At 35.6% G+C, this 26,948-nt stretch overlaps 1 protein-coding gene across 1 annotated transcript; it reads left to right on the top strand.

The window, feature by feature from the left end:
* Nucleotides 1-16,424: 16,424 nt before the first annotated feature.
* Nucleotides 16,425-23,415, top strand: LOC149225577 (cytochrome P450 90D2-like). The gene is made up of 10 exons (XM_089377158.1): nt 16,425-17,039; nt 20,426-20,750; nt 20,830-20,979; nt 21,091-21,357; nt 21,719-21,808; nt 21,904-21,982; nt 22,069-22,175; nt 22,321-22,442; nt 22,937-23,112; nt 23,205-23,415. The coding sequence occupies exons 1-9, from the start codon at nt 16,780-16,782 to the stop codon at nt 23,031-23,033; spliced, it is 1,497 nt and encodes a 498-aa protein (XP_089233284.1). The 5' UTR covers nt 16,425-16,779; the 3' UTR covers nt 23,034-23,112; nt 23,205-23,415.
* Nucleotides 23,416-26,948: the final 3,533 nt, after the last annotated feature.

A 26,948-nucleotide genomic window follows, 5' to 3' on the forward strand; every position in this document is an offset into this window, starting at 1 on the left:
ATTTTGCATCCAATGAATGTTTCTTCTTGAAATTTGAGTAAACCCATATGAAGATAAGTTGAAAAAATAGTTTTTTCCTTTTTTTTTTTTTTTTTTTTTTTTTCCCTCTAAAATTTGACGATGTAATCTAATATTATTTTATAATTTCCTTAGGAGGCTGATTTTAGACCTCACAATTCCCTTAATGTATCAACAAAATTTACACTGAAAATCATTAAAAAGAAAACCATATATTTCTTCAAGTCAAAAAAAAAGTCAAAGGTCTTTACATTGAAAATCATTAAACAAAAAACCATGTATTTCGTCAAGTCAAAAAGAGTCAGAGGTCTTACTAAATTTACTAAAAAAAAATGGTCTTACTAAATTTACTAAAAAAAAATGAGTTCCCTTAACTTAATTTAATCTAAATCTAATGTACAATTAAATATAGAGATTTGATTTTCTAATTGAGATAAAATTTATTTTAAAAATGATGAATTATTACCACGTCAAGTTTTGCCATCTATTAGCTTTCAATCTTTGGACCTGTAAATTTCATTTTTGCCACGCTTCTAATGACATTGAAAACCATATTTAAAAATATATATTAGAGTGGCATGATAAAACCAATATCACAATGAAAATCATAAAAGGAAATTTAATTAAAAAAATCATAAATAACGGAAAAAAACCAATATTACAATGAAAATCATAAAAACAAAAAATAATTAAAAAAACAGAAAAAATACATTAAGAGTAAAACTGCTTCTGCTTGGCTAAGAGCTCGTCTTCCTCGGACGTAAGGAAACAGGTTAACAGCCCAAGACCCAGAGGCATCTGGCAGGAGTGAAAGCCTGCTCCCTTACGAACCACCAGCGGGTTATTACAGGTGGCGTGGTTTTCCTTGATAACAGTGATGAGTTAAACTGACATTCGCGGATAGCAGCCAGAGATGGCTGTCCTCACTTTTGGTTTGACACCTGAGTTTGATAGGTTTTGCCACCTTCGGAAAAAAAAAAAAACAGAGCTTTCCCACATGGACATAATTATAAATGTTCCTTTATGTTGATTACTACCGATAATTGTTTTAATTTTAATATAAATAAACGATTCTTTCTGTTGGTTTTTTAAATGTTTTAAAATATTTAGAGTTTCATATTAAATATGTTAATTTATTGAAAATATTAAAATGTACAATTTTATTTAAATTATAAATAAATAAATAAAATTATAATAAACATTTAGTATATTTTATTTCATGTTAAAATAGACTAAATTTCAAACGTTGTTATCAGCGTATATACGTAACCACAAAAATTTATAATTATGCATATCTTTTATAGGTTAATTTCTGCATGTACGTCAATCCTTTATTCTTGGTATTAAATTTTAAATGTAAAAATAATTGGTTTATAATTTTTAGAATTTCATGATATATAATAATGGTAGTATATATATATATATATAAATTATGCATATCTTTTATAGGTTAATTTCTGCATGTACGTCAATCCTTTATTCTTGGTATTAAATTTTAAATGTAAAAATAATTGGTTTATAATTTTTAGAATTTCATGATATATAATAATGGTAGTATATATATATATATATATATATATAATTTGTTTAAATTATAAATATAGAGTGTTTTATAGATTTTTTAGGATATTGAATTTATTTATGTGTTTAAAAGTGTATTTTAAACATAAAAAGATCACAATTTTACTAAAAATTATATTACAAATTTCAGGAAAATAACTATTTATTTTTTAGTTAGATTTTATATATATATATATAATTAGATAAATTCTTTCTTTTTTTTGAAGTAAGATTTTTTGAAAAGGTTTATGGTTTATTTTTCGATCTAATTTGTCTAGAATCCGCTAGTGATTCATTGAAATCACAAGTTTGATGGGTGAACTCTGCACAATCGAAGTGCCTGAGGAGTTTTTTAGGGTATTGAATCCATATATATAGTCAAAAAACTAGTTTAAACAAAACAAATCAAGATGTCACCATAATTTTTTCCACCAGATTCCAACCAGAAATCCACTAAAAACACCAAAAAGTCACACTTAAAGACAACTCTTTTTTTATGCTAGAGGAATATGTAATTGGGTTAGGTATATATGTACTCTGTGAACCCCTAGGTGAACCACATGGGGCCATGTGGGGGTTAGTCAATCTTGGGGATAACCCCTCTGTAAACTAGGTGGGGATTAGTCAAACCCGAGGATTTGAACATGGGACCTTTCATAATAAACTAGGTGGGGATTAGTCAAACCCTAGGATTTGAACATGGGACCCTTCATATTTATTAGCTACCACTAGACAACTCTTTTTTTATGCTAGAGGAATATGTAATTGGGTTAGGTCTATATGTACTCTGTGAACCCCTAGGTGAACCACATGGGGCCATGTGGGGGTTAGTCAATCTTGGGGATAACCCCTCTGTAAACTAGGTGGGGATTAGTCAAACCCTAGGATTTGAACATGGGACCTTTCATAATAAACTAGGTGGGGATTAGTCAAACCCTAGGATTTGAACATGGGACCCTTCATATTTATTAGCTACCACTATAACCGTTAGTCAATCTAGGGGATTTGAACACATGACCTCTCACATTTATTAGCTACCACTATAACTCTTTAACGGCTACCACTATAACCCTTAGTCAATCCATCGAATTTGAACACATGACCTCTCACATTTACTAGCTAGCACTATAACTCTTAGGTGAACCAAGCATGTGGCCATCGTTTAGTCAATCCCAGGGATTTGATTTGAACACAGGACCTTCTACTCACATTTACTTTAGATTTTCATGGGCTTGCCAAGTAAGCTCCTACCTTTGAGATAAATCTCAACTCTTTATCCTGGTTATTATTTTGTGGATATTCTAGACAAGTTAATTCCCTACCATCTACCTATTAATTATTGTAATTAAATTAAAATTCTTGAAGTCCTATTTCAAAATAGACATATCTATTGATTTTATTATGAATAAATATATAGATAGAAAGATAATTTATGTGTAAGGTGTAGAATAATTGGTTTGTGTGGGGTTTAGTCCCCACTAGGTCACTATTTCAAATCTCATGGCAAGGGGAATATAATCTTTTTTATTTTTGTGAATCTAAGAGCTTCCATTTTATCAAACAATTACATCAGTTTTTACATTTTCCCAAGATCTTGTCGGCCTCACTCTTGCATATTTATTGGCCAAAAAATAATTACTAAAATAGATAGCTAGTTTCCAAAAAAACTCTGTTGACCAAAACTGGAAGGACACATGATACTAAAATACCATCAAAATCAAAATGTTGCCAGTAATTATTACGGGTCGGAGGAATTGACTAGGGAAGGATTCTTTGGTCCTGAGGCTAGAGAAGGGGGAAGCCTGAATTCGTAATGTAAATGCTTCTCCATATGGGCCAATCTCACTTCTAATCGATCTAGTTTCCCCTATAAGGATCATTGTCTCTTCTGCAAGGTGGCCAAACAGTCCATCATATGCCATTGGTTGCACTACAAATCATTCATGAAACTAATAATTTTGTTCCTATCTTCATGCCTATCTTTGTTGAGTTGCTCCACCAGTCTGATGATGTGTGTCAATTGGCTAGTAGAATTATCCTGTGAGGGAACTGAATCTCCCAGGCAAATGTGTGGGCTAGATTGGGGTTCACAACCTCACTAAGTCTTGAATCTTCCATCAAATGTTTGTCCCGCTGACCCCTTTCTCCTCTTCCATTCCTAGCTCTGCCTTGTTGGCAAAACATTGTTTTTCGAGCAACAAAACCAACCACCTTACAAAACAAACAATTACGACCACAAATCCAAGTTCAAATGCATCCAAATAAACTTCCAACATGGCACAAACTAGTGCCTCCCAACCATGAACAGGGGTTGAATGTTATTGCCAACAGACCGGGAGGTGGGGCTCACCCATACTGCTGCTTGTGACTTTTGCACCTCTCAATCGAACCTCTGTTGATTTTTAATGTACCTTGGACAAGTGGTTTCCCATGGGTTAGTCTCTACCTAGGGAAAAGTGTCCAAAATAATTATTTTCCTAAGTGTGACTTTATAAAGTGAAAGTGACTTTATAAGTGGTAAAGTCAATGTTAAGTTATAAAGTGAAAAGTGACTTTAGACATAAAGTATAATGTGGGTACTTTATTTAATGGGTAAGTTAAAAAATAGAAAGTGAAAATTAAATGCACATTTATTCTCATCCCTTGATCTAAATGAATTTGAGCCATTAGATCTTAGGGTTGCCCAAAAGTCATTTAGGGAAACAAAAGGGGGAAAAGAAAAGAGAGACTGCATTCATTCTTCATGAGCAAATTGGAGAAAGGAGGCTAAGAGTTAGAGGAAACTTCTGAAGGAGAAATGTGTTGCAGCAAGTTGAAGGAGTGATTTCTGGGCAAATCTGGGCACAAAAATCAAGGCATAGAAGACAACATAAGGTACAATACGAACAACATTTAATGTTGTGAGTTGCACATCGTTCAAGAGAAGTTTTTGAGAAAAAAATGAAAAAAAAAAAAAATCGTACAGGTCATACAGCGGTACGAAAATCCATATATCCCGTACAGAATCCGTACAGTACCATCCATACAGTACATATTTTCATCTTCAAGTGGGCATGGAAATCGAGGCAAAGTGGGCATGGTTTTCAAGGAGTTTTGGGATAAAGAGATAAGTTGTATTTTGCTATTTTGTTTTTTCTGCAAATGTATTTTTCTTGAACTTGAAAGATAAATAAATTTGAAGAGCTCTCTAAAAGGTGTTCCCCAGAGAAGATTGAAGGGGTTTTGCCTAGGTCTAAGTTGACCAAAAATCTGTGTGTATTTTTATGTGTGTTGTTGGTCTGTTTATGTCCATATTTATTTTCAGCATGTGTTGACAATCCCATGTGTTTTAATCTGAAAATTTCATTTCCATAATTCTATATGTTGAATGTATGTTTATGGGAAAGGGAATTTAACTGAATGGGAGTGATAAGGTGAAATTAAAACCGGGTTGGGATTGCAAGTTTTTTTTTTTTAGTCATCAAATTTCAACATGGTATCAGAGGTACAAGCTGAAAATTGCAGTTTGAATAGCAAACAATAGTTTGGGACAACAAACCATGGTTTGGACAACAAACTAAATTTTCGGACAACAATCTTAGTTTGGATAACAAACTGATATTTTGGGACAACAAGGTGAAATTTCACACAGACTAAACTTTTGGGACGACAAGGTGTGTTGGAAAGTTCATTTCTCCATTTTCTTGGTTTTGTAAATTTTGGATGGCAGTCATGGCCATGTTCTTAAGGATAGAGGACACACTGGATAGGATATCTAACAATGTCATTTGGAATGACAGAATTCAGACAGTGTTTGAGAAGGCAGCAGTTTGGGACATAGTGCTGTAAGTGGTTATACTTGCTGAATTCAGAAAAAATAATGCAAAGGCAAAAAGGATTTTGATGGACAATCTGAAGGATCACGTGGGTCCTTAGGTGAGAGGAAACACATATGCATATCAGATGTAGAAAACTATAACCACTCTCTATCAGAGTACCAATGAGAGCAAGAAGATGGTACTCAAAGAACAATTGAAGAACATGAGGATGACAAAGGTTCAAAGTGCAACTCATTATCTTGCCAGAGTCAAATAGGTAAGTGATGATTTGACTGCTATTGGTGAGGCAGTTGCACCCATAAAGTGAGTCAAGATAGCTGTAGCGGGACTTCCTAAGTCTTGGGAGGTTTTTGGAGATGTTGTTATCTCTAGGGAGAATCTTTCCAATTGGGACAGATTCTAGGATGATTATGTGCAGCATGAGATATGGAAGATTGGCAGTGGTGGGGTGAAGATAGCAGACGAGGAAAATGTAGCCCTGATAGCCAGTGGGAAGAACAAAGGGAAGGCCAAGAAAGGGGCCTCATCAAATGGGGCTAATGGAAAGGAGAAGAAGAAGAAGAAGATACATATATGTCCAAAGTCAAATGTTGGGCATGTTAGAAGATGGGACACTATGTTGCTACGTGTCTTGAGAGGAAGAACAAGGGGAAGAAGGGTACTGCAGCTTCAGCAGAGGTGGAGCAGTTTGCTTCACAGTTTGGCAGGACATTTCATTTATTACTTTGACATCTAGTAGGAGTACATCATCTGACATGTGGTACATAGACAATGAGGCTTCCCACCATATGATAGGTGCACTGGAGTTCTTTTCAAAGCTTGCAGAGAGGGCACTTGATATTGAGTTTGTACTAGGAGATGACCGCACTGTGAGAGTTGTTGGTGTGGGGACTGTGACCTTTGAGAGGGAGCCTTTACTTCCTTTGAAGTTCATGGATGTTTTGTATGTTCCGGGGATGAAGAAGAACTTGATTCAGTGTCTGCTATGGAGGAGAAGGAGTTTGACGTCACTTTCTCAAGAGGGAAGGTATTGATGCATCCTAAAGGAGCTTCCATCACTTTGGCCAAAGTGATTGGAGTCTTCTCTGGGAAACTATACAGGTTCAGTTTTCAGTCGATAGGAGCATTGGTGAGTAGCACATCTGGTAGCACTCACACTAGTACCACCAGTAGTAGAGACTTGTGCGAGTTATGCATCGGAGGATGGCGCATATGCATCATGGAGCTTTGAGGGTACTAAGGGAGATCACTACTGGAGTTCCTTATTTCAGTGTCGAGCATTATGAGGTCTGCAGAGGGTGTGCTTTGGTCAAGTACACCAAGTTACCATTCTCAGCGAGCGACAACAGATCTACAGGTACAATAGACTTGATTCATACTAATGTTAGTGGTCGTATGTCTCATGTGTATTTGGGCGGTTATGAGTATTATGTTATATTCATGGATGACTACTCTAGGAGGACTTGGATATATTTCCTGAAGACCAAGGGTGAAGTCTTCAGTCGCTTTAAAGAGTTCAAAGCTCTTGTGGAAAAGTAGACTGGTAGGAAGATTCAGGTCTTGAGGTCAAACAATTGTGGTGAGTACACCGATGGTGGGTTTTCTGACTTCTGTGCACATGAGGGCATTAGGAGAGAGTTCACGATTCTTTACAACCCCCAACAAAACGGGGTGTTTGAAATGAAGAACAGAGCTATTGTTGGGGCTGCTAGAGCGATGATTCATGATCAGGGGTTGCCTTTATTTTTGTGGGTTGTGGCCTGCAATATTGTTGTTTATCTTCATAACAGGAGTCCTCACAGAGTATTGGGGAATATGAATTTGGAGGAGGCTTTCACTGGAGAGAAGCCTCATGTGGGACATCTTCGTATCTTTGGATGTCTCACATATTCTTTATCCCCAAGGAGCAGCGGACGAAGTAGGAACCCATGCAAGAGAAGGGTATCTTTATGGGTTACAACGAGACTTCGAAGGCCTATCATATCTTCATTCCTTCTAAATGGAGAGTGGTGATTAGGAGGGATGTGAAGTTCGAGGACGAGAGGGCCTATCGGAGATCACGGGAGTATGATGAGAGAGAGTCACAGACTTCTCCTTAGCAGGGAGGTTAGGTACAGGGAGTAGGACCTCAAGGTTCTGGATTGACTGGTACAGGAGGGACTTCAGTGTGAGTGACATTTGGGGCACCAGTGGCGAGTTCACTGAGCACTTCTTTAGGGAGTCCACTGGTACAGAGTTCACATGGCACTTCAGTTGACACAAGCACAAGTGCTAATATAGGTTCTTCGAGGACAGGTGTTGGTACATGCACACCAGGGCCAGTTGGAAAACCTTCAGGTTCACTAGACTAGGGGGCAAAGGATGAGGTTCCCTATGGGGAATCTTCTTCAGGGAAGAGAAGACCCAAGTGGCTTCAAGACACGTTGAAGGAAGCAGAGTCCATTGATCCTCCAAAGAGGGTGAACAAGGAGAGTATGCCACCTGAGCGGTTTTGTAGTTATGTAGCCAAGGCTACCAGCATTGTTGACTTTGAGCCTACTAGCTATGAGGAGGCTACCTGCCAGGAGGTATGGAGAGAGGCTATGGTGGAGGAGTATGCCTCTATCATTAAGAACAATGTTTTGGAAGTGGTACCTAGGCCTAAGGGAAAGTCAGTTGTCACTTCCAGTGGCTCTACAAGATCAAGCATGTTGTGGATGGCAGCATTAAGAAGTTCAAGGCGAGGTTTGTGGCTAGAGGGTTGTCACAGATAGAGGGAGTTGACTATGATGAGACTTTCGCTCCCATAGCTCAGTACACTTCTATCTGGTCCCTTATTTCTATTACTGCAGAAATGGGTTGGCAGATCCATTAGATGGATGTGAAGACCGCATTTCTGAACGAAGTTATAGAGGAGGAGTTGTATGTTGAGCAGTCATAGGGCTTTAAGGTACTTGGGCGGGAGACCCATGTATGCCGATTGAGGTGAGCACTCTACAAAATTAAGCAAGATCTGAGAGCTTGGTATTCGAGGATTGATACTTACTTGCAGTAGATGGGTTTCACGAAGAGTGATGTAGATCTGAACCTATACTACATTGTTGTAGGGGATGATCTGCTCATTCTTGTGCTTTATGTTGATGACTTGTTCATTACTGGGGCAAAGAGACTGATTAGTGGTTGCAAGGAGGATCTTGCTATGGAGTTCGAGATGAAGGACATTGGGCTGATGCATTACTTTTTAGCGCTTGAGGTGTGGCAGGGGGAGGGGCATATCTTTCTGGGGTAGGGGTAGTATGTTGTGGATGTGTTGAGCAGATTTCATATCGTAGACTGTAGACCCATGTCTACGCCTATGATCACCAACTAGAAGAAGCTTCATGCTTCAAATTCTAGTTTGGTGGATCCCACATTATATAAGCAGCTTATTGGGTCCTTGATGTATCTGGTCAACACTAGGCCAGATATAGGCTTTGCAGTGAACACACTTAGCATGGTTGAGCCTTGGAGGGTGCACTAGGTAGCTGCAAAGCACATTATTCGCTATGTGTAGGGGACTGTTGATTATGGTCTAGACTATAGGCGGGGAGATGGAGTGAGGTTGGAAGGTTACACAAATGCAAATTGGGTAGGTTGTGCTTCTGACAGGAAAAAGCACTTCAGGGTGTTACTTCGGATTGGGTTCGACAGTTGTGTCGTGGTTTAGTCGAAAGCAAAAGCCAATTGCTTTAAGCTCTTCTGAGGCTGAGTATATGGCTGCTAGCTAGGCTAGTTGTGAGGCCATTTGGCTTCGCAAGTTGTTGTATGGCCTATTTGATCAGGAGTTGAGACTGACAATTATTCACTGTGATAATCAGAATTGCATAAAACTAACGGAGAATCCAGTGTTTCATGACATGTCAAAACACATTGACATCAGATATCATTTCATTAGGGACTATGTTCAGAAGGGGGTAGTGAAGCTGGAGTATATATCAACAGATGAGCAGGTGGCCAATGTTCTCACGAAGTTCTTGCCAAGAGGCAAGCATGTCCATTTTAGGGACAAGATGGGTGTGGTGAGAAACACTTTCCTCCGTAAGAGGGAGTGTTGATTTTAATGTACCTTGGACAAATGGTTTCCCATGTGTTAGTCTCTACCTAAGGAAAAGTGTCCAAAATAATTATTCTCCTAAGTGTGACTTTATAAAGTGAAAGTGACTAAGTGGTAAAGTCAATGTTAAATTATAAAGTGAAAAGTGACTTTAGACATAAAGTACAATGTGGGTACTTTATTTAATGGGTGAGTTAAAAAATAGAAAGTGAGAGTTAAATGCACATTTATTCTCATCCCTTGATCTAAATGAATTTGAGCCATTAGATCTTAGGGTTGCCCAAAAGTCATTCAGGGAAACAAAAGGGGGAAAAGAAAAGAGAGATTGCATTCATTCTTCATGAGTAGATTGGAGAAAGGAGGCTAAAAGCCGGAAAAAAGTTATGAAGGAGAAATGTGTTGCAGCAAGTTGAAGGAGTGATTTCTGGGCAAAGTTGGGCACATAAATCAAGGCATAGAAGACAATAGAAGGTACAATACGAACAACTTTTAATGTTGTGAGTTGCACGCCCTTTGAGAGAAGTTTTTGAAGAAGAAAAAAATCCGTACAGTACATATTTTCAGCTTCAAGTGGGCACAGAAATCGAGGCAAAGTGGGCATGATTTTCAAGGAGTTTTGGGCTGAAGAGATAAGTTGTATTTTTTTGTTTTGTTTTGTCTACAAATGTATTTTTCTTGAACTTGAAAGATAAAAAAATTGAAGAGATCTCTAATAGGTTTTCTCAAGAGAAGATTGTAAGGGTTTTGCCTAGGTCTAAGTTGACCAAAAATCTATCTGTATTTTTATGTGTGTTGCTGGTCTATTTATGTCCATATTTATTTTCAGCATGTGTTGACAGTCCCATGTGTTTTAATCTGAAAATTTCATTTCCATAATTCTATATGTTGAATGTATGCTTATGGGAAAGGGCATTTAATTGAATGGGAGTGATAAGGTGAAATTAAAAACTGGGTTGGAATTGCAGCAAACTTTTTTTAGTCATCAAATTTCAACAACCTTTAGACTTGTGAGGGCATGCCAAGACAAAAATTGCTTGATACGCCCATGACTGCTTGAGTAAAACCAAAATTGAAATAATATACCATGAGCCACAAAAATTCCCAACTACTAACTGAAAGCGCCACAACCTGAACACAATTGACCACGGAACTGGGATTGAGACGTTAAGGACGCATCCAAACCCCACAGGGACTACAACAAAATTCACCTCATCCACCTTTATGCCAAGAGTTTGGTCTGGTGGGGTAAAGAGATCCCCCCTACCCCTCTAGTCGAACCACTTGAAACACAGATAGGAGGTCCAACATCTAATAACCCACACCAAACCTAAAAAGAAAAAACCATTGTAAACTACATTAAGAGCCACAAAGACCTAGGTGCACAGGTCATGGCTAGAAACACCAACAATGGCACATAAATACTAGGTAGAGAAACATAATGTACATGCCTTCCTCCTGATCAGAAGTTCTAGTAATGTTGTCGTTTGTCTCTCCAGCATACAGTAAGCCAACAGGAGTACTAATCTCTTCACAACCCAACATAGCAAAACCACAATGTACCTTTGTAAATTAGGGTCCCAAATTCTCCTCGCGCCTATGTGACAAAACCACCACGAAAACCCCCTCAAGTTGTAATAGCAAGCAATTTTCCTCAGAATAACGCCTTGTCAAACCAGAGCTTTCCAAAGTCGCATGTTATCTCAACAGTTTCCCACTCCTAGACCATAAAGCTAGTACCACTAGTGCCATAATCAATTCAAATTCCCAACTATCGCTACCATCAACCCATTGCTGATAATAAACACATCCAATTCCCTTAATGAGGTCTCCCACGCTTCTGCATGGCTTAAGGGTGCCACGCCACCCATTCCTAAATGACATTGAGGTTGGTGGGGTGTTAGACACCCTCCCTGAGCCTCTCTTCCCTATGATCTATCACCCCCATTGGGAATTATAAATATAATTATTAATTTATTTATTTTTATTTAATTTTACTTTTATTTTTATGTAATTTGACTTAGACAAAATGTTTTATTAATAATTGTAATCATATTTTTGTTTTGTTTTGTTTTTACTTTTATGTAATTTGAGTGAGTCAAAATATTTTGTTAGAAATTCAATAGCAAAGAAATTGAACACATTAAATATTGTAGAAAAACAAAAACAAAAAAGATGTTATATTAATAATTGTATCATTATTTTATTTTGTTTTTATTTTTATGTAATTTGAGCGAGTCAAAATATTTTGTTAGAAATTCAATAGGAAAGAAATTGAACACATAAAATATTGTAGAAAAACAAAAACAAAAAAGCTTAAATAAGAGAGATACAAATATATGTAGTTTACCCAATTTAGGCTACGTCCACGAGAAACAGCTAGTATTCCTTTTATATTATCCAACAAAATGAAAGGATACAACCTACAACCAATTCGTTGTGACTTCCTCTTCGCTCTCACACAATCTCCTCTCTTCTTCTCACACAGAGTAATACACAGTCGTAATACAGCTCCCTCACATAAATAGAGGGTTGCCTTTTAGGACAAAAATCCCTAAATTAATATAACTTCTACCGTAAGATCTTTCGCCTAATGAATGCCCAGATTGACTACGAAATTACAATATTTTACAAGAATTTTTTCTCTAATTGGGTGGCAATAGTGGGTGGGCAAACCAAACCACGATTGAAAAAAATAAAATAAAATAAATAAATAAAAATGTTTAACAGGATAGGATAGAAAATGAATCCGGAGTTAAAATGGATCTAGACTTAGTTATAAATTAAAATATATCTTTGAACGCAAATTTCCTCACTTGTAATTCATAATGAAAAGAAAATGTTTATGGAGAAATTTTGTTACAAATAGTTGAAACGTCCATTTAGACTTAATTTTAAATTAAAATATATCTTTGAATGCAGATTTTCACACTTGTAATTCATAATGAAAAGAAAATGTTTCTGGAGAAGTTGTGTTACAAATAGTTGAAACGTCCACGTTTTGCTTCATGTCCCTGATGATCGTTGAAGGGTTAACCCCTGAGTTTTCAACTACGTGTAACACAAGTTCTCCATAAACATTTTCTTCTCATTAATTAATATGTATATGTATGTTAATTTGAAAATATATATATATAATTTAACCTTATTACAATTTTAATCTAATAAAATTAAATTTTGAAATTAAAAGTGGATTAGAACTAAATACCATATCACAAATAAATTTAAATAATGGAAAAAGTTGTAAAAAGTAAATTCAGTTCAAGAATATGTTTAATAGGGACTAATTCTCATATTGCAAATAAATTAAAATAAATTTAGTTCAAGATAATTTTACTTTGTCAAAATGTTTAAGATGGTAGGACATGACATTACAACATCTCTCCAACTTGACTAACTCCTATATTACAAATAAATTAAAATAAATTTAAGAATTTTTTTATTTATTTTTAATGTAATTTTGATTTTGTCAAAATCTTTAACAAGACTCGACACGACATTACAACATCTCTTCTACAATGCACTAGAAAATCCGAAAAATAAAAATAAAAAATTATTGAAAAATAAAAAATTATATATATATATGATTAGCTGTATACATATAATAGTAGTAATGGCGGGCCTGGAGTATGCCCTAAAACTGCTTCTGCTTGGCTAAGAGCTCGTCTTCCTCGGACGTAAGGAAACAGGTTAACGGCCCAAGACCCAGAGGCATCTGGCAGGAGTGATAGCCTGCTCCCTTACGGACCACCAGCGGGTTATTTCAGGTGGCGTGGTTTTCCTTGATAACAGTGATGTGTCAACTGACATTCGCGGATAGCAGCAAAGATGGCTGTCCTCACTGTTGGTTTGACAAACTTTCCACCTTTTGAAAAAAAAAAAAAAAAAATAGTAGTAGTAATGGGAGTAGATTGACCATACTCTTAATGAACACTAAACCTATACTATTTTTATTTTTATTAAAATTTCTTTCATTCATTATATACACACGGAGGCACTTTGATATTTTGCCCAAGGTAATATAATGACAGGAAAAAGAATTTTTGGCTTGAGAGAATTCTGAAGTCTGAGAAAAGACTTGTATCTTTATACTCATGTCAGCTATGATAAGGCTCTGCAATTAAAAACAGACATCCTGACATTATATTTATAGCACACAGATACTCGTAGATTATACAATAAAGTTCAGATGTCTTATTAGGAGTACAACACTGGGTTAAGAGATATTAAAAAATTTGATTGTCAGAGGGAGGAAGTGAGGATTCAGAAAAAAAAGTTCTCATTATTGAAGTCTCATAAATCATGACAAGGATAGAGCATTGAGCACCCAATCATAACATAAAACCTTCCTCTTGAAATAAAACGTTAGCCTTTATATAGAATTAGTATTGTACTTGTCTCATGGCGTTTTCTTAAGGGCCCATCCATTAACTTTTTCACAGGCAGATCAGAATGGGATCACAGGCCAACAGATCTGAGTAGGACCACGGTGATTGCAGAGGAATGTGCCAGTATAGCGCACGCATGTGGAAGCCTGAAGGTAGGAAGGAGGAACAGGGGATATTAGTCCATTCTCTAAATTACAGACCAGTCATAGGCCTGAACACAACTCACATGGAAAAAGGACAGTGATTCAAAGCAACCACCAATCATATCCTACAACAGAAACACTGTGACAATCATTTACTAGAATTTCTAAGAAAGCATGCAAGCTAACGTGCAGATTTAATATTTGGCCATAATATATTTATGGGTATGAATTAAATATGAAAAAGGAAGCCTGCAGGAAGAGACCCAAATGGGATTCTGTACATTGTTTGCTTTTAGCTTTTGTCTGATATAAAAATAGATTGGTTGGTTTTTTGGGTTTGGCAGGTGAGATGAATTTTGGAATATCATAAGAATGCCACCTGCATCTTTATATATTGGTTTTTTGGGTTTGGCAGGTGAGATGAATTTTGGAATATCATAAGATTGTCACCTGCATCTTTATATATTGGTTTTTTGGGTTTGGCAGGTGAGATGAATTTTGGATTATCATAAGATTGACAGCTGCATCTTTATACATAAACCATTGAGATTAATGTGTATTGGGATTGAGTCAAGTTTTTAGGTTCTTTTAACAAATGTAAAAGCCATGATCAGAATTTATTATTTCATTAATAAATTCATAATCAGAATTTATAGAATGGTTTATTGAATTGGGCAGTGGAAGAATTTTAGAAATGTGTACCTATGTAAAAACAATAGGGCTTGTTGCACGTGAAAAGGAAATGTGTATTCGAATTGGGTGGATATTATTTTTCAATGTTGAATCTATTTTAAGAATTTGATGATGAATGATCAGAATTTGTAATTTCAATGGATTGGACGATGAATTTAACACAGAATATCGACATATTATTCACCTATTATTTTATTTTATTTCACTGACAATTTTGGTTTGAAAAATGAATATTGTTTAGTTTATGGTGTGAATTTTCTTCTCTATAGATTCATTATTTGATTTAAAGACATTAGAGAAAGCTAAAGGAATATGTTAGAATTGGTTCTTGGCATTGTCTTTTCAGCGAGGGGGTTAGAATTGGTTTTTGGCATTGTCTTTTCAGCGAGGGGATTGTTGGAAGGTTGGGCCAGCTCATCATCAATCTGAATTTTTCTTCTCTATAGATTCATTATTTGATTTAAAGACATTAGAGAAAGTTAAGGGAATATGTTAGAATTGGTTCTTGGCATTGTCTTTTCAGCTAGGGGACTGTTGAGGTTGGGCCAGCTCATCATCAATCTGAATAAGAAAATGATTGAATTGCAAAATGCCAAACACAGAAAACTCAGGGTCCCATAGACTATTTTTAGTCACATGAACGTTAAAATATCATTTCATTTTATTTCAATCTCGTCACCATACATTAAAAATTATAAACAACCCTGGCCTTTCCACCCATGAGAGTCTTTCCGATTTGGTTAATAATAATTTTTTTTAATATTGAATTTACTAAAAATAGTTGTAGTTTATCTGTTTTATGTTTTCGAGGTATATTTTTGAGTAGAATTTGGTTATAATTGGGTTAGGATTTGACCAAATATATTTTTTTAGTGTTGAATTTATATTGAGAATAGTGATATTCTACGTGTTATATGTTTTGAAATTTTATTGAGCATATTTGTCCCATTAAATTTGCTTATAATGTAATAGGGGTTAGTTGAAATTACAAATTTAAGTTGTGAACTCTCTATAATCTAAATATTCCACGAATTTTTTAATTTATTAAATTTATATATACAATTAAAATCACATCCACATTAAATATCCCATGAACTTTTTTGACGTGTTGAATTTATATATGCAATTAAATTTCACAAAAAAAACAAAAAATAATTATTTAAACGAAAATGGTTTTGTTTTTTTTTTTTTTTTTTTTTTTCGAAGGGCGAATGTCGATTTGACTCATCACCGTTATCAAGGAAAACCACGCCACCTGTAATAACCCGCTGGTGGTCCGTAAGGGAGCAGGCTTTCACTCCTGCCAGATGCCTCTGGGTCTTGGGCCGTTAACCTGTTTCCTTACGTCCGAGGAAGACGAGCTCTTAGCCAAGCAGAAGCAGTTTTACGGCATACTCCAGGCCGGAAACGAAAATGGTTTTTACCCGATTCTAACCAAAATCTTAATCCAAATTTTTGAATTTATATATGCAATTAAATTTCACAAAAAAAACAAAAAATAATTATTTAAACGAAAATGGTTTTTACCCGATTCTAACCAAAATCTTAATCCAAATTTGTAATTTCAAGGGATTTGAAAATGAATTAAACGAAAATTAAGAAATCATTAGCCCATTATTTTATGCCATGTGTATGTGTATTATATAGCCTTGTGGGCATTGGCTTGACTTATAAATCTCTTCATCTCGTCACCACAAATAAAATATTAGGAAATGGTCCCTCCACGAATGAGAGTCGTTGGAAGCATTAAAAACATTTGGAACTGCACCCATGATTTCACCTTCTTGTGCTGCTAAATCTCCACGCTCATAATGAGCAGACCATGTCATTAAGTGTTTCTGAATATCTTCATATGAGTTCCTTACCACTTACTCATTCTTCTTCTGTTTGTACGGCCTCTCGTTCAGATTATTTCGGCTCTGTCAGAGGATTTTCTGGCTCTTAGCCCCACTTAGTGAGACAAGGGAGATGGCAAGGGACTTTATAAAGGGGTGACAGGAAGAACGAGATAAAAATAGCAGAAGCTGCTAATAAATTATAATCAGTCTCAACAGTGGATAGAAGCAGAGTTGGGAAGCTAGATTATAAAGATGGAGTTGGGGAAGTTCTTGAACTTCAATACCTTCAATTATAATCATGATCTTTCAGCTGCTATATCATGGATGCCCATCATCATGGTTGGTATTGTTTCCATGATATTGGTATGGAGTAGAGGTGGCAAGTACAGGAGACACAGGGCTGGGCTTCCCCTGGGGAGCTTGGGATGGCCTTTCATTGGAGAAACCTTGGAGTTCATTTCCTGTGGCTGTTCATCACGCCCTGAAAGCTTCATGGACAAGCGCCGTCAATTGTATGTTAATCATGCATCTTTTTTATTTAATCTCTGAGTTGTCTGTTGAGCAATATGTGTATAATGAGATCTGTTTATTGAAGGACACATTGTCTACTTGTAGGGCTCCTCTCCTTTCAGTGAAAAATACTATTATAGAAAATAGTAATGGAAAATCCACCCAATTGGCTTAGTTGTCCCATTATATAAAAGGCCATTATGCATGTCTCTCTATCTCAAACACAAACCAGTCAGATAGATAGATCCAGAGAATATATTTTTCAAGTCCATTGATAAGTTTTGGCCTTAGAGTCGAGACATGCATGCCTGAAATTTCTCAATGACTGTTGTCTAGTGAGCGTTTTCCGTGAGTTTTGTTTTGTAGATCTAAACTTATCTAAAAAATTGAAGACTAACGAGTTTTCAGAGTGGATAAGAACGTTTTGGTTAGAACCGATCCAACTTCCTGGGGATTTTATAGAGAATACTCTGATTAATTGGGTGTGAAAGTTAATTATAATTCTGCAGTGGGTTTAGTTAACCCATCACATATATGTGCAGGTTACTGTTAAATAACCCATCTTTAGCTTGATGAGACCCAATTTGAAAATTTCAGGTTTTCTGCTTAGAATCTATCTAGGTAGATATATATAGAAGAATAGATAATGAAATGTCCATAGTTTTGAATTGAAAGTTCGTCATGCAGAACTCGCATGCCTTGCTCACTCGCTTTCTGTATGCGCGTTGTGAGTTCCATGAGTCCTCTTGATCGTTTTGTTGGTGTTTGATATGTTTTTCTTTCTGCTACTAATGTTGAACCAGGCTCTTGAATGAAACCTCTTTTGAAAAAGAATGAGAATTTCTACTGAAACTTTATGGTTTCATAAATGTGTAAATAATTAGGATTTCAAGAGTGCATAGGGCCCTATGCGGACAATCTACTGAGAATTATGATAAGATTGATAGAGATAACCCGATTCCCGAAAATAATTGTCGCATAAACTTTACAATTGACAAAAACTACACAGAGACGCACTCCAGAGTCAACATACATCTTCACCGGTCACACACCACTCCACTTACCCATAGTTTTTCAGGCAAGAACACACCTAATTGTCTAACAAGTTACTGTAAATATTAAACACCATGAAGTTTACATCCTGAAGTGAGTTAATGGTTGGTTTATTGGTTGAATGATGATAAGATTGATAGAGATAACCCGATTCCCGAAAATAATTGTCGCATAAACTTTACAATTGACAAAAACTACAAAGAGACGCACTCCAGAGTCAACATACATCTTCACCGGTCACACACCACTCCACTTACCCATAGTTTTTCAGGCAAGAACACACCTAATTGTCTAACAAGTTACTGTAAATATTAAACACCATGAAGTTTACATCCTGAAGTGAGTCAATGGTTGGTTTATTGGTTGAATGATTAATATCTAACTGACAAGATATAAAAGTATTAAGTGAATCATTGGCTTAGTGCATGGTGCTTAGTATTTATAATAAGTAGCTATTTACTTTATCTTTCTTTCATCTTGTGAATATATTGATTAGAGAACTAAAATATGACAGTACTAAGCGAATCATTAACTTAGTGCATGGTGCTTATTATTTATGATAAGTAACTACCTACTTTCACTTTTCTTTGATCCTTTGAATATATTGATTAGAGAACTAAGATACAAAAGTATTGAAACTAATTGACTTAGTGCATGATGCTTAATATTTATAATAAGTAGCTATCTACTTGCTTTTTCTTAAATCCTATGAATATATTCATTAGAACCAAACTCATACTAATTTGTTGGGTTCGACCTTCCAGTCAATGGTTTGTAATGGAATGTTGTTGTCACCCCATCATCATTTAAGGATTATATAGTTTTAACATGTGTAATACCCTCAATAGGCTCTAATATGTAATAGAGAATCTATCAATCTGACCAGCATACCTCTAATCCAATGCTTACACTATCCATATAGTTTCAAACTGGATTATCCACCTTGACCGTATTATAATCCTCTATCAAATATTCATTTTTTTCAAGTGTTTGTGAAATTATATACTTTGAACAGTGATGGCACCACCTAAGCTGAAGCCACAACCAGAAGCTGGCATTCCCACCCAATTAACCAGAAGCTGGCATTCCCACCCAATTAACCTAAGCTGAAGCCACAACCAGAAGCTGACATTCCCACCCAATTAACTTCTGCACAGAGCTTATAGAGCCAATATACTGGTTTTCAACTCATAGTCTTGGCTTAACACTTGAGAGCAAATACGACCAATCACTCTCTTTACGGTGCAGATAAAATTAGAATGTCTCTAGGTTTAATATAGATTCAATAATTGGCATGGACCGATGCTTTCAGAAATCCTAAAAACTGAATGTTAATCTTTACTTAAAAGTTCACTCACTTTTAGTGGTGGGAATTGATAGTTATGTAAGTAGATTAGACATGTTCAACAGGTCAAAAGCTAAATTGATTTAAATTAAGCTGTTATAAAGTATAATATGACAAAACAGTTAGAGTCTGATTTCAATGCAGTTCACTTTGCCTACCAAGCTGTCATGACATTGAGCAATGGAAGCAGCTTGCAAATAGTAATTATTTGTTTTGGGGCTTTTGTTGAAGACCCTGCTGTAGACCACCTGGGATTCCATCCACGATTGTTCCATCTTCACCTCTGTGTGCCTTTCTGTCAGTCATCATCCCACTCATTTGCTCCATCATTGAAAATCACGAAATGCATGTCATGGTTTATTTGTTTTCCGTGCAATCTATCAGAATCTTATACACGTGTGGCCAAGGAATACTGATCTTTCTGTGATAAGAAATTTGAGATAGAGGATTACACAAACCTTCTGTCTCTGGAATCCCTTACAGACTTCTAAGGACAAGTTGGCTGTCAGAATAGCTGGACTTTTGTGTTACTTATTACTTTTGTTTGTTTCTCTGAGTCACCTTTACACGTGACAAACTTATAGATTGCGAAATCCCTTTATACGTGACCAGCTTTCAGATTGCAAAACCTGACATATGATACACAAAATGTAATTGTAAATGAGAGGACACATTGCTTTTCTCCAACTTTTAAGGGGATGGGATTTCAAGTTCATCCTTCCTGTTAACGTTTTTTTTTTTGGTAGTTTATGCTTTATTCAAATTGATAAACTATTATTTAAGATATGAAATCGATATTTCAAATAAAAGTTTGAATAAATTCACCATTTTGAAAATTTTCTGGAAAGCTTGAATTTTACCAATTACAAAATTCAAACTTGCAATTTTAAAAATTTGTAATTTCAACTCCTCGCCACAAATTATTTGAATTTATAAAAAATTCAAAATCACCATTTATTTAGGCCAAATCTTGGTTTTTATTGTGATCAGATATGGAAAGGTATTCAAATCACACCTCCTAGGGAGTCCCACAATCGTATCAACGGACCCAGAAGTAAGCAAGGTGGTTCTGCAAAACGATGGCAGGATATTTGTTCCCTCTTATCCCAGATCACTCAACGAGCTTATGGGGAAGTCTTCAATACTTATGCTGGGTGGGAACTTGCAGAAGAAGTTGCACGGCCTCATAGGGGGTTTTCTCAAATCTCCACAGCTGAAACAACAGATAACTGTGGACATAGAAAGGTACATTCTGAGCTCTATGGCAAACTGGAAGGACGATCAGCTGGTTTACATCCAAGACGAAACTAAAAATGTAAGCAAATAATTCTTCCATTATATTTGCTCTACATTTTCAAGTTTCCAACGCTCATAAGTGTTGTTTTATTGAACAGATCGCGTTTCATGTGCTCTTGAAATCACTGATGAGTCTCACCCCGGGTGATGACATGGAATATCTAAAACAAGAATTCAGAAAGTTCATCTCTGGCTTGGTATCAGTGCCAGTCAAGCTGCCTGGAACAAAGCTTTACAAGTCATTGCAGGTGAGATTTATAATTCCAAGATAGAAGAAGCCATTGGAGTTAAAGACAAAGACATAATAGAGTGACTGATGTAACATTTGGATTCTGCTGAAAAATATGATATTCCTGCAGGCAAAAGCAAGAATGCTTAAGGTGGTACACAGAATCATAGAAGAGAAGAAATCCAACTATGACACCAACTACCCAAGTCCTCCAAAGGATGTGTTAGACGTGCTACTGCAGGAAACAAACGATACAGCAGAGCAGTACTTCACAACAGATATTATATGTGATAACATGATAGATTTGATGATTCCAGGAGAAGACTCGGTGCCAATGCTAATGAGCCTTGCAGTCAAATTTCTCTCTGATTGCCCTCTTGCACTGCAACAGTTACAGGTATATTAATTCATGTAGTCCTTGCCGCTTGTTTTATAAATACTAACAATAACGTTAAGCCCTATGGGGCAGCTCGATTGGCAATGGCGGTGTAAATGAAGTATTATGTGAGGGAGTTTATAGTTCATATCTCTCAATTCACCTGTTCTTGCCGGAAAAGCATACAAGAATATAGTTTATAATGGTAGCAGTTGAAATCAACACGTGTCACTACTCACCCAGTTGGGGATTCCTCTAGATAAACTGTTAAGTTTGGTGATGGAAGATGCATTGATTCGATAGGCTTTGTTCAGCTCCATAGTTTCTCTAATTCTACTTTCCTCCCACTTATGCATTTGCTATATTCCTTATTGGGTCTCAGGAAGAAAACACGAAGCTAAAGAAATCAAAGGAACAAAAGAAAGAGCCACTGACTTGGAGTGATTACACGTCCTTACCCTTTACTCAGAATGTGAGTGGGCTTGTGATAAATTAATATGCCCTGTAAGCATCAAGATATATGTTAAAATCTAACTGGAAAGCTCATGGTTTGCACTTAATTATTAGGTTATAACTGAGACTTTACGATTGGGGAATATCATAACTGGTGTCATGCGCAAAGCATTGCAAGACGTGGAGATTAAAGGTATAATATAGTCAATTTATAATATATATGACCTCATGAATTCAGGATTGTAATGAATATTCATATGCTGGTGATTTTGTCATTAGGGCACTTGATTCCCAAGGGATGGTGTTTGTTCACATACTTCAGGTCCATTCACCTAGATGATGACTACTATGAAAGTCCATATAAATTTGATCCTTGGCGATGGCAAGTCAGTGTTATTTCCTCTCTAATTTTCTATTAAGTGATTGCACAAATTTTAACTTTCAATATAGAAATTTTCAGCGATTTTACCAGGGTTGAATCAAAGGAGATCATAAATTGATACATCTTTCTTGTTCTTATTTTATGATTAGGAAAAGGATCCTACTGGCTGCAGTTTTATTCCATTTGGAGGTGGCCAGAGACTTTGTCCAGGTATGGACATGTCAAGGCTAGAAGCTTCCATCTTCTTGCATCAGCTTGTGACCCGATACAGGTTAGCCTAAATTACTCCACCTTGCAACAAGAGAGGGACATTATAGACATACCCATGACCTTGAATATAGTCAGAATTGAATAATTGAGTTCAAGTCCATCTCTTGCAGTTTGTCAACATCCATATGTATATTTGTTTATATTTATATAAATTTGTAACTAAGTGCTTTTCATTATCTACATGACAGGAGAATATATGCATATGCTGTGTGTTGATTAAGAAAATTATTTGTTAAAGTTACGGGCAAAGTAGGGCCCTTGAATTATATGCACATTCACAGCTCTGTCTGTGACTGGGTTTCCAGTATTAATGTAATGTGGCCCCAGCATGTTCATATTACAGTACTCTTACTACAGTGGATTATTTGTCACACTTTAAAACCTCCTCTGACCAAGTATTATTCCATTTGTCTATTTTCTCATCAACAGATTCAAACCACTTTTCAGTACAGTTTATGCAGCTTTTTAACACCTTTAGCTTGATGGTTTATGCAGTTGGGAGGCAGAGGATGATTCCATTGTGAGTTTTCCAACAGTCCACATGAAGAAAAGAATGCCCATCCGAGTCAAGAAGATCATGTCACACTTTTAACCTGCCATAAAATATAATTTCTGCTCTCTTAGCAACATGAAAAAGATGACCAATGTGGCTTGTGTGTGCATAAACTAAGGTCGGAGCACTATTTCTCTTTTCATTGAACTTTCCTGTATTTTTAAATCCCTGGAGATGATTAACTTTTCCAGGTTCTCTTTTTGTGAACAGAACCCGTGAAAGGAGGCATATGCCTGTGGTTGGAGTCCAGAAATTTGTGAATACTTGAGGATAATATGAATATACATTATAAACGTCACAGTTGATTAATAAAGTTTGCTTTAAAGTCTTGTAAGCAGTAAATTAATATTTTCTAGAGAGCATACTACATACATGGACCAACCGTCCTCACTAGAGTCAAATTTAATAAATGATTACTGGACCGACCTCTATGGTAATGGATTTTTTTGGGTTGAAGTCATTTGATTAATGGACCGACCTTGGTAATGGATTTTTTCCAGAATTAAAAAATCATAAACACTTTATTACAATGATATTACCTTTCTTATCTTAGCCATGTCTATCCCTCTGGATGATTCAGTTCTGTTTCTGGACAATCCAATTCCAGTTGCAGGTGCACTTGGTGGCTATGTCCTGATAAGCATGTAAATAAACTATTGAAGCTAGGGCTTTTTCTTTGAATGAAATGGTGGGCAGTGAATGAAATCCTGTCTGATGATGAAGATCATATGCTTATGCAAATATCAACTGTTAATCCCCGTGTTTCATCTGATGCAGATTCTGATACTGATGAAATACTACTCTTAAATTCCAGATTAAACATTAAGACCCAATACCCAAAAGGAAGCCAAGTTGACAAGAGAAAATGGACATGTAGACATCCATTAGAGTTGAAACAGAGGTAAGTGGTTATCTTAATCAAGAAACAATATAAGAAGACGTGTTTGTCTTTTCTCAGCAGTCACAATCAAACTGGATCTCACCATTCGTTGTATGAAAAAAAATATATAAATGTCAAGATGCAAAGAGACAAATGCATTTATTTGATGGAGACCAAGGTGGTTTCAAAAAACTTTATTACAGACAGAATCATATCAGATGGAGACCAAGCTGGTTTCCGAACTTTACACTCCAGACAGAATCATATTTTTATGATATCAGAATGATAAATGGGGTAGAAATGTCGTTGATTTATATGTAAAAGTACCTTTCGAGATTACTTTTGTCAAATGTGTGAGACAGAAGAAAATTTGTGTTTATTTTCACATACCAACTGAAAAAGGTGGATGCGTCTTCACATGGTTAAGAGAGTTTGCAATGTGCTGCATGCAACAAATATTAAACATTTGATTTGTATGAACGATTTGACACAAATTTAATTTTCAATTAAAAAAAAAAAATATTATTCATAATAATTTGGCTATATTTTCTTTTCTATTTATTATGTATTTTTTTGGTTTGTGTGGTTATAGTGTTAATATGTTTGGGTGGCTATAGTGTTAATATTATATAGATTTAAGAAAAAAAAAATGGCAGAAATTACATGGGAGAATTTTTGCCTCTGCGTATCGAACCATCTAGTGTATTTGATGAACCACGCTGGATGGTTCAAAACACGTCGGCAAAAATTCTCCTATGTGATTTCTACCAAAAGTTTTTTCTTAATTAAATATGGATCAGATAAATTGTATAGATTATCATTCATTATTTCTTATAAGAAATTTTGTTTGGGTAGCTATATTGTATAGTGTTTTCTAGGAAGGAAATAATTGTTTATTGATAAACTATTACAAGCAAAAGAGTGGTTTAAATGTATTTTTATGTGAATTTTTTTTAATAATAAAGTCAGTTTTGGAAGTATATGACTCCATAAAATAATGTAGTCATATTATTATTATCTAAAAAGTAATTATGAACTATATGTTATGTTATTAAGGTATTCAAAGTAAAAAACACAATAATAACAATATTTATCAATTAAGTTACTATATAAGGTACAAGATGTCATTGTTCTCTTTGGAGGAGGGTCCACATCTAATAATGGTTGGTGGTTGGCTCAATATTAGGGACCATGGATCTCCAACCACCATTAACTTTGTTTTCTTCCTCCATTGGTTTCTCTTTTTTCAAAATGGCAAGGTCAACCTTGGGAACTTGACATTCTGGGGCCTAAGATCACATCTCACTTTATATCTTGCTTTTCCCTCAGAAGGCTATTATTTAAAATGAGTTGAAGGTACAAGATCCAATTGCAGGCTTCCTACTCATAGTGCAAAGAGCCATCTTAAAGCATTAACAACTATAAAAAATGTGCCACATTAATGTAGTGGGGAAGGGAAATAGACCCTTTCAAGCTTTATATATGAAAGTTATGACCACACATTATTTGTTGGAAAAAGAAATGAATATAAATCAATCTTATAGAAGGCGTTTTAATACAAAGACACAATAAAAAGTTCAAAATGAACTTTATTCTCGTTATATCATTTCATTATTACAATTACATTCATTTTGGAATACCCCCAATGCACTCAACCTTCTCTCTAAGTTTTATTTCTCCTTGTAAAACTACACTCTACAATTTTTTCTCCCTTGCACATTTTTTGCAATCGCATACCCTTCTCCCCTTTAAGATCCTCAATTTCAAAAAATACTCTTGCTTTGTAATGTCCAACTTTAGATAACCAGACATTCTAATTTCACTCTTCTCTCTTTAATAAACACTCCCCTTTCTTTGGTTCAAATCTTTTCTTTATTTCCTTTTCCTCAAAATCTCTTTTTTCTAGCCCAAAACCAACCTTAACCAACTCAAGGTACTTTTTGTGGGATCTCTTCCTCTCTGGAAGACTTTATTTTTTATGAAACCAAGTTTATCACCTTTATGTTACATTGCTTTATCCTCCATATTCACAATCTTAGGCTTCAAACAAACTTAACTACTTCCTTGTAATGGCATATCTTCCCATTTTCTTAACTCAATTTGGTTGCCATGTTTGCAACCCTTTGGTTTCTTGTGCACACTTTTCAAATAGCTCTATGCACATAGTTAAACGTCTTCCTATGGGAACAATAATATGTGTGTCACATTTCTTATGTGTGACAATTTTTACCTCATTTCTTCATAGATGTCTTCCCTTCAATGCACTGACTCCAACAATCATTAAGTTAACCTACAAGGAAACACAATTTTTACCTCATTTCTTCATAGATGTCTTCCCTTCAATGCACTGACTCCAACAATCATTAAGTTAACCTACAAGGAAATTTTTTCACCTTTATGTGCACTTCATCATTTGCATGTTCCATCGTAGCTTTCCCTTTATGAAAATGTGACATTCCTTCTACTTTCCATGTAATTTGAGCATCTAATTTATTTATCCACTCCACCAAATATTACTTGTATTCTAGATCTTGTGTCTTGAATACCTAATCTTCCAAAACTTTATCCATTTTTGTTGCTCTTTCTTAGGCATTGGCTCCATCCAGATGGCTCAATATTTTTAGGTTCATCAACTTTCTATGAGATTGATATTAGATAGTGGTCATACATCCAAGTCATCTGTAAATTCTACTTCATATCCATCACCCTCAAATTTCCTCTTTAGATTACGTACGTCAATCTTCCTCACATTCGACTTGCTAAATGGTCCCTTGGGACAAAAGCCCTTATTCAAATGCACATCATGAAATAATTTTATGAATTTTGTAAGTCCACATATTTGCACACCTATCATATGTCTCTCATTGCTATCTTTTAAATTCTCCTAAATATGCATGTAGTTTTCTCATCAATTTAACAAATGCTATTGCATTACCACTCTATAGTTCCAATAGGAAACTAAATTGTCTATAACACCCTTCAAAGAACATCCATAAAGAATTCAAAATGGTGATAACCGTGTTGATTTATCCATTGTGTTATTATAGGAAAACTCTAGTGTGCTATTAAAGATA

The sequence above is a fragment of the Pinus tabuliformis genome, chromosome J, assembly GCF_031772625.1.
Source record: "Pinus tabuliformis cultivar Carrire ecotype Pingquan chromosome J, CPIR1, whole genome shotgun sequence".
Classification (NCBI taxonomy): domain Eukaryota; kingdom Viridiplantae; phylum Streptophyta; class Pinopsida; order Pinales; family Pinaceae; genus Pinus; species Pinus tabuliformis.